This window comes from Opisthorchis viverrini (assembly GCF_000715545.1).
Source record: "Opisthorchis viverrini unplaced genomic scaffold opera_v5_444, whole genome shotgun sequence".
Classification (NCBI taxonomy): domain Eukaryota; kingdom Metazoa; phylum Platyhelminthes; class Trematoda; order Opisthorchiida; family Opisthorchiidae; genus Opisthorchis; species Opisthorchis viverrini.
In genome coordinates, this window is record NW_008752101.1 from 230,454 (window position 1) to 239,575 (window position 9,122).

At 45.1% G+C, this 9,122-nt stretch overlaps 2 protein-coding genes across 2 annotated transcripts in view; one reads left to right on the forward strand and one right to left on the reverse strand.

The window, feature by feature from the left end:
- Positions 1 to 1,472, reverse strand: part of T265_11069 (hypothetical protein) — a gene marked incomplete at both ends in the record, with an annotated part of 28,299 nt that extends 26,827 nt beyond the window's left edge. The window contains one exon of the mRNA XM_009177621.1: positions 1,427 to 1,472. Coding sequence (XP_009175885.1) covers positions 1,427 to 1,472 — 46 coding nt within the window. The remainder of the gene's footprint in view (positions 1 to 1,426) is intronic.
- Positions 1 to 9,122, forward strand: part of T265_11070 (hypothetical protein) — a gene marked incomplete at both ends in the record, with an annotated part of 73,798 nt that overhangs the window by 56,579 nt on the left and 8,097 nt on the right. The window contains one exon of the mRNA XM_009177620.1: positions 4,188 to 4,337. Coding sequence (XP_009175884.1) covers positions 4,188 to 4,337 — 150 coding nt within the window. The remainder of the gene's footprint in view (positions 1 to 4,187; positions 4,338 to 9,122) is intronic.

Sequence of the window (9,122 nt, forward strand, 5' to 3'; positions counted from 1 at the left end):
CCAATAGAAGAAAGGCGTGGTCTCTTTAAGAAAAAATGTGCAACATGGCGGAAATGGCGCGAAAATTCGAATTTCGCAAAATAACTTTGGCAATAGTTTAACAATTAAACGGTTTTGGGGGTTCCTAATATCCCCAACAGGCCAGTTCTCGAATTTCTGTACCAGGTGTGGCCTCTAGATTTTTTTTGGCAGCCCTGCAGATCGGTGTGGGGAAGGCAAGTGGAACTACGGTTGCACGTACGACTGATCATTTTCACAACGCCCATTCATGTCACCTTGTCAGATTTTACTGGAATCCCATTACAAGATTAGAGTGTGCGGCGTAAACGTCCTGGTTATCTCATACCAAGGACGACTTGTTAGGGAAGGACAGGAAAGGAACCAAGAACGTAAAATTAGTGTATAACTTTATACAGAAGTCGGAATATAATCAACAGATATTCTAGTGACTAGCATTTTTAAATCTTCGTTTTCGTTACCTCTGAATCTTTATATATCTTTCTGGGAGTCAATTGAAAGGCTATGCTGCCAAACTGCTGCATGAAACAGCTTTCCGTGTATTCATCGGAAACTCGATTGAATCCCCACTGAACCTCTCGTTTACGATAGTCCCCGGGACTGCCTTAGGGTCTTATGTAATCTTGTGAATAGTTTCCTTGAGGAAACTATACCACGATACCTTAATGACCACTAACCGGGCTGTGAGGGGGCCTTTGCACAGCGCATTCTGTTGAAGAATGCATAAACGGGAGATTCACTTGAGCTTCCGGTTTAAACCAAATTTGTTAAATTCGTACAATTTGGATTCAAGCAGATCAAAAGGTTGGCTGAAGGGAAACTCTGGGACTGCGCTCACTTGATGAGCTCCATGAAGAGTGAAACTGGTCATCGGCTACCGAAGGCAGCATGCCTTTGGGTAGCTTCATTCGAGAAAATATTTTATCCACTTTGAACTAGTTGTTGTGCACAGTAATAAGTTATAGTAACGAGCAACCAATTGTCCTGTGATCTTCCCACGGCCACCTAGCAGTCCCTACATTGATCTAATGGAGACTTAAAATATGCTATTATCAATCTATTGCAAGACGATTTGCAAACGATTTTAGGGCGATATACTTGGTAAATCAGGCAGCAACCGAAGTTAATGCAGGGAGAGCATGCGGTTTCGGTGCAAACTTCCATAGGATGAAGTCTTTCTCATTTCCAGTCTGCTTGAGATACAGTTGCTGGCCATTTATTACTGCGTTCACGGAACGACTGTAATCTCATTACGTTTCCTTCTTCCCACATTCGAGATTTCGGGGACCGGCTTTTATCTGCGTGGAGCATTTTGCCGTATTAATTTCCTCTCTGTTTTCAGTAGCTAAAACGCAGCTTATTGTTCTTAAGTTACTTGGTTTCAAGTGTTTGTTTACGACGAACATACCGCGTAATCCATCTCGAGTCGCAGCTTGCATACAGCGCACATTCATCCTGTCCTGATTTATAGACCGATTTTGCCCTAGCTAGTTTTTCGTTGTTACAAACGTTTTGTAAGATCCGCGTGGCTAAGGATCTTAAAGGTTAATTCGAGTCATCAGATTATATGTATTTCTCACTCAGTAAACAGTAGGAACAGACGGATGTTGGCCGCAGATCCTGTATTGTGGGCTGATTCTATGAACGATTAATCAGAAATAATCTCGTCGAAAACGGGTAGTATCTAGTAAGTACCAAATGATATACAAACGCACGAATACGGACAGCCAGACAGTGTAAATAGGTCAGAAACAGAGATAATGGTGTGGAACGGTTAATACGTTCGGGAGATAACGGAAACTATCTACAGTTTTCATCTGCTAGCATGTCGAAGTAATTCGTGACACGTTTCAAATCAAAATGCGCCCTCAGTTCCGTTGAAGACAAAATTCAAACGATCACAATCAAGAGAAACGTAATATACAAGTAATAATAAATGAGGTTTGTCGGGAGGGGCACGAGCTGGTTCAGTGGATAGCGCGGTTCTCCATTGTCCGAGGGGTTCTGAGTTTGATCCCAGGATTACTCGCTTTTCCGTTGGGAACAAGCGACAGGGGAGCCAACGTGCATTATGATACACAGATGTCAGTCAAGCTATTCATGAGCAGCCAAACAATTAGTAAAACTAACCGCTTATTGGCGTTGATTCACGGCAGAGAGCCTCGGTTAGCTCCAGAAGCCGGCTTTTGGAGTGTGCATTTCTTTATTTCGTTTTCCCTTTCAGGAAGTCTTCAACTTACCGGCAGTTTAGGCGCAGTAATGAAAGAGTCTGTGACGATTGCACGCACGTTTACAGGTATTTTTGCTTCATCGGGAGCGCCATGTTCAATCGATGGACAACCTCGTCAACTTCTGCGTCCGGAGGAGGCCGAGGCAGCAGGAAAATTCCTTCGTCATGCGGAAATTCATCTCCATGTTCCTCAGGGAGCTACTCCAAAGGTACCTTCTTGTGACTGTCGTTTTTGGTTTGTGCCCTAAATATAAAATCAACCGGGGCACCCTGAGGTTATTATTGTCCTTTTCGGGTTTTTCAGTGCGAGTGTTCAATAAGTTCTTCAGTTTATTTAACAATGAACTCAACCGTTACGTTGCTCACTCATCATCACCATCACAGACAGCATGAAATTGGTGTTCAACACCGATGCTTCACTGCCGTACAGCCCTTATTCATTCCGGTGGATTAAGTCAGTTCCCGCAATTCATTCAGCTTGCTACTACCGCCATAGAATATAGGCTGCAGGTTTTGTTACTGGGGTGCGCATTCTTGCATCTAATCTACCACTTTTTACTTTGCACAGATTGTTCGCAAAGTTGCCTATCAACTGGTCAACGTGGAGAAACAGCCACCCATAATCGTTGGTGTCGATAATTTGAACTCGTACGTGGGGCATCCCGTGTGGATCACCGACCGTCTGTACGAATCCGAGACCCCACCAGGTGTTGTCATGGGTCTAGCATGGACTTCCATGGGTGGGTCTGTTCTGTACATCGAGTGTACCAACAAGGTGCCGTTCAGCGATGTACCTGCGCAAAGCGAACGAAAAACCGACGACGCTTCGTCTGATTCCGACGTGGATGAGCCAAAGCTACCAAAGGGTACGTCGATGGACTCGTTGTTCTATTCTCTCTTCTGATGCTTATGGTTTGTCCGAAGAAATTTTTATTGATAATTTGTCGTCTGTAGGTTAGTGTTGCAACTGACCCTTGATGGACTTGTCTTCCAAGACCGTTGAACAGCGGTCTGTTAGTCTGTCACAAACTTTTGAAGTGTGCATTTCTTTATTTCGTTTTCCCTTTCAGGAAGTCTTCAACTTACCGGCAGTTTAGGCGCAGTCATGAAAGAGTCTGTGAAGATTGAACGCACGTTTACAGGAATTTTCGCTTCATCGGGAGCGCCATGTTCAATCGATGGGCAGCCTAGTAAACGTCTGCGTCCCGGGGGGGCCGAGGCAGCAGGAAAATTCCTTCGTCATGCGGAAATTCACCTCCAAAAGTACCTTCTACTGACTGTCTTGTTTTGATTTGTGCCCTAAACGTGAAATCAGCCGGGGCATCCTGGGGTCACTGCTGTCGTTTTTCGGGTCCGTCGGTGTGAATGTTCAATAAGTTCTTCAGTTTATTTAACAACGAACTCAACCGCTTCGTTGCTCACTGTAAAGAATTATATGGTTTATGTTCGCTTTCGCGGAAACCTGTCACATTCAGGCGATTATCACCGTCTGCCGGGACTGTGAGCGATGTGCACTTTGGGTCACTGATTAATCGTGAACTTGTGAGCTCCAGTCCAATGCTCTTGGTTCGGAGGTTGTGAAGAGTCAGGCACATTTTCCATCAATTCTATTTTTTACGGAATCCATTTTTGTACATACTCAATCTCTCGGCCCGTTTAATGTGTAACGGATGTGAATGTATTATATTCTGCAACCACAGTCCCTTCTGGTTAGAATGTTCCAGGTCTTCCGTGAGAATGCTTAAGCTGTTAACCGAATTGAACTTTTGGACACCATGACCTTGTCCTCATTCAGCGTGATGCAACAGCTGACTGAGTCTTTGATTTCCATTGAAATCAGAAACCACGATAGCTGGCATTAAGTCATCCACACCTTCTAGGTTCATTCGATCGGAGGGCGGCTGTCGTATGAGCTTTCCATTTTTCCCCGTTTATTTAGGATGGCCCATCCGCTGGCATAACTATGGTAACTGCCCTGCTCAGTCTGGCGTGCAATAAACCTGTGCGACCCGACTTGGCAATGACCGGAGAAGTCAGTCTCACCGGAAAAGTACTACAGGTTGGAGGAATCAAGGAAAAGGTTCTTTCGGTGAATTGATCACTACCCACCCTCACTTACAATTTCGCGTTCTCAATCAGCCCAGTGCTGTTCGTTTCGTGTTCGCTTAACCGTATGATCAACAGCGTCATATAACCGAACCGAACCCGACCCAAATGTCAAGCCCGCTTACTGTGATTGTCAATAGAGGTTTCTAAGTGTACCGTTGTCAGTGAGCCGTTATAGTCAGAGTTATTGAAGGCACATGTGACGGGGCCTTCTCTTTCACGTCAAGGTTGCAATATTATCCGCATTCCATTTCCTATCGATAATTCTACCATCCGCCCCGCCCCATGAATGATGAATGCAGTTTCTGCCTTTGCAACTGGATGTTTTACTCCTCGCAAAGCATGACGCGAAACGGGAATGCTGTGTACCTGTGACTGTGATAACTACACTATCCCATGGTACGATCGAGCTCTTTCGACTAAATTTACTCCTGAATCCTTCGATAATTAGCCCGACATTAGAAAAGGATTCTGTCGAGAAGATATTTGGCATTCCGCGGCGATACTATCTTGACGGGGTCAGAGTGAATTCTGGAGCAAGTTCTGCCCACTTAATATCAACAATTGCTCGCGACAGACTAAATTTGGCTTAGTTTTGACTGTGCATCATTTCTCCTACATTATTATTCCCAGATCAAGCATTATCAACCCGGGTCCCATCAACCCATCAAGGGTTGCGTAATGGTTGATGTGTTGGAAGTGTGAATGCTACTGGTCAACCATTGGTTTAAACATAGTTAAAGTTTACTGTACTAGAACGACGTATTTGCATGGAGGCTTTCGAACTCTTCTTTCTGGCAGTTTGGTAGATAATCCCTCCTCATATTTGGTACCATTTCTCCTCTCTGTTTTGTTTTCATCGCAAGGCGAAACGCAGTGGAATCAAATACATCATTGTACCTGAAACCAACCGGAATGACTTCGATGATTTGGCCCCATACATCAAAGAATACCTGACCGTACATTTTGTGAACCACCACAGTGAAGTGTTCCCCGTGGCCTTCCCGTGATACTTGGTTTTCTTCTGCAGAAAATTCATTCTTAACTCATCCCTGTGTTTGAATTGCCTCATCACCACCCATTCCTTTATATAACTGTCTAGTTTTCACGAAGGATTCCCAGCGCTGTTATTTTTAAACGATGCTGTATTTCAAACATGGCTTTTATTCAAGTTTGGGATACTCTCTAGATATCACTGAGATTGGATGTGGTCAGATTTGTTATGGTTGGATATGAATTCCCGGAATTCTTTAAGGAGATTGTCAAAGTTGAGTCCGCAGACACTTGGGTCTTTTGCGTTTTCAGAATAGATAAGCGACTTGTGTGTGATTTGTATAAATCTGTGTGGGCCTCCGTGAAGAAGTAGACGCGTCATTGTGGAATCAGTGAGTGTGTTATATGGGAGATAAATAAGTCTTTGTGAAGTTAGTACCCCCTAATACTAACATCTTGTCTTGCGCAATCCATGGTCTTTTCCAATCTAAGTAGCTTGCGAGTGTACTCGTAATGCACTCCTCTTAAGTTTTGCCCTTCTTGAGGCTCATCAGGTAGGTGCAGTCCCCGAGTTTCCGTTAACCTTATGTTCTACTTGAAACCAAATTGCACGAAATTAGCGAAATACACTTATTTTCAAGTTCATTTGTTTTTTTCGAGAGATTCAACTTTCGAGCGCTTTTCATCCCTTGAGAGATGAGTCAGTATGTATTCGTTACAGCGAGAATGACACACCGAGAACCGTACTAAATCGTCGTCTCATGTATAGATTCTTTCTGTAAGGGATTCTCGACTATGAATATACATAGACTATGAATATACATATCTGTTCAGCTCATTGCTTGACCGTCCTGAGCCCGCTTCACTGAGACCTGATCGAGGTGTTCAGTGACATGGATTGCCGCTGCAGTGATAAGGTACCGGCCGGGTCGATCCACTGACCCTCAGCTTCTTTTGCTTCAAACACGCATATGTGATGTAATGCATTTTGTCAATGAAAGAAAAAGACGATTGTGTGAGAGCTGACATCCTGGTGATCTGATTGGCCCATACATGTGCAGCGACGAGTGGTTCAGCCAATCAGTAATCAGGAGTTAGACTATTTCCACCGACCTAGCGTAGGCAGCGTGAACGAGACTCACCAATCCAGTAATCGAAATCCTAGTACATCATCCGTGCTACACACTACTGACAGCGTAACATGGACAAAATGAGGTGCATAATTTAATTAAATTTTTCACCTATGCCTCTAATAAGAAAGTCAAGCAGTTTGCATCTTGACTAGGACTAGATTGATGGGACAGGACCAGTCACATCTTGTTCTCATGCATAGGGCACGCTGGTGGCTCATACGCACAAGTTTGTAGGGCATTGTCGAATGTTTTTAGCCTTCCTGAACGCTGGATGTGGTAGGTTTGAGTATAAACTCTGTTCAGTCGTTGATCACCTGACCCGAATAGCGTGGTAGGCGTCCTGAAAAGCTTCTATTTCGTCCCGTTTCTTGTCCACGTAAGTTTTATCGTAAATTCAAGAGCATCGATACGTCGTCTGGCAGTAGGCCTTTTCAATTGACAGAGAAGTATAGCCAACCAAGGACCGTTAAAGAAAGTTTTGGGTGGTGCGCTAATGCGTAATAGACGGATGATCTTCAGGCAATCGTGGCACTACTTCAGACCAGGATACTCCTCTGAGGACTACTATTCTCTGCTGATTGCTCAGAGGCCCTTCGTCAAGACGGCTCACTTGTTGTGGACTGGAGAGTCCATGTTTCGAACTCGAGATAAACGCCGCGATTGCTATTGTCTAGGCTTGGGTATCCTGGCAGTATCTGTACCCGTGTATCCACTCTGTTGGCATGGCAGCTAGGCACCGTAAATATGAGCATCTCATGAAACTCCAGTAGGTAGTCTTGAACCCGCGATTTATCGGTTAGTAGTTTGAATACTTAACCGTCCGGCCACGGTGGCCACCCCGTGTTTCGAAGTGTTCGGCTGGCAAACTACAGAATACTTATTCGGCATTATTAATCTGAAGAGAACCCACTCAGTTGTAACACCAGGTAAAATCGTACAAGGCAATGCACAAAATTCAATCACGTCACGTCTGATTTTTACAATCCCGTCAGATAAATGGACTGGTTACGAGCAGCTGTTCATTTTACAATCGGCTAATGCGTTGGCCGATTTGCTCACGTTAGCAAGCAATCACAGTGGAATCGACCAGTTTTCCTTTTTCTGTCCGTTTTTCTGTCTAATTGAACATGTTGTTCGGCTAATGGTTCACTCCGGTGACGCAGACAGACGGACGAGATCAAATTTCGACGGGTGTTTCACTGTTACTTATGCAAATGAATATCTGTTGGTGGTTGACTCTGCTGACTAACAGAATCTATTGAATTTTTCGGTGGTTGGATGGTCGATTCACAAATCATCGTTTGCGCATGGCTGTCAAAACGCGAGTCCTTATCGTGGTGTTGTATCGAGGGTGGCCGTCTATGGGTTACGCCTGCACTGAGCCTGCCAGACTACGGGATAGGAAAAAGACAGAGAACTTGGGACACGGCTGTATTGCCAGGACAGAACATACAGAGCGTCTGTGTAATATATATTGGATGACTAAATGGCCAAATATGGTCGTTCACTTGTTCGCTCCGTACAGCCAATGGTGGTGTTCCGGTCGTGAACGATCTCAGGCCCACAGCGCTGGTCGTATGCTGCTAAGCCATGTTTAGTGAGAGCCGCCAACCCACCTACTTTCCAGACGTGTCGAATCGATGGTGACCTTGGGGATGCGTCAATCTCTGCACGTGCTTTTTTCTGTCTGGGCGCGTCCTGATACGTGTTCAATCCGGTATTGCGCACTGGTGATCAACTTGGATAGGGTGGTTGCTATTCTGGCAAGAGTAGGTCCGGTTTCAACAGCGAATAATTAGACTTCCTGATCGCTTGATCAATTCATGACTGTTGAAGTGTGTGCGTTATTACTTGCGAGTAGTTGCGGGATTTGTGGAATGCACGTTCACGTCGCTCTCTTTCGAACGATCGTCCTCATGTCTTGGCGCAATCATTCTAGTGAGTCCATGCCGATGGGCGGTATCAAGTACATCGTACTATTGTGGACACTGTTGGTAGCACGTGTCATGTGCATACAGAACGATCACCCAACCATCTGAGCATGCTGTACCCCGACGTCAAGTTCAGGATGGAGTCAGCCAATGGTGGTGCAACTGTACTTAAAACTGGGAGTAGCTAACACAATACCACTGAGGCATTTATAAGCGCTTCAGTAGTTTCGCTGCTGTCAGTTATAGAAGAACCCTGATGCGAGCACTCCTCACCAGGGGCTAGATGGCTCATTGGTTGCAGCGTAAATTCACTAGCCAAACGAGCCGTGGTTCGAACCAGACCTCTGGCTGTCTACTCCCCTGTCCAGACTTGGGCAACCTGGTAGTGTCCTTCCCGTGCTTCCTTCGGGTGGCATGACAGTTAGCACCGAAACGATGATACAGCTAGACGATTATTACTACTTATTACTCCCCATCAGGGAGGAAACATTGTGCGATTTGTGCCTATTCGAAATCGGACAGGATACTACCCACCTGAATAAAAATTTCACCCGCGTTACGTTAGACGAGTTTGGGAATGGGCTCGAATCTGATCGCATTCAATCTCCAGCGGTAATGTTCGGATGCTTGCCAGTGGCTTTGTTTATTCTCGACGTTTTTTCTGTAGGGTGTTCGCTACTTGGTTCGACAGTCCCGATGTGCACAGCGGGG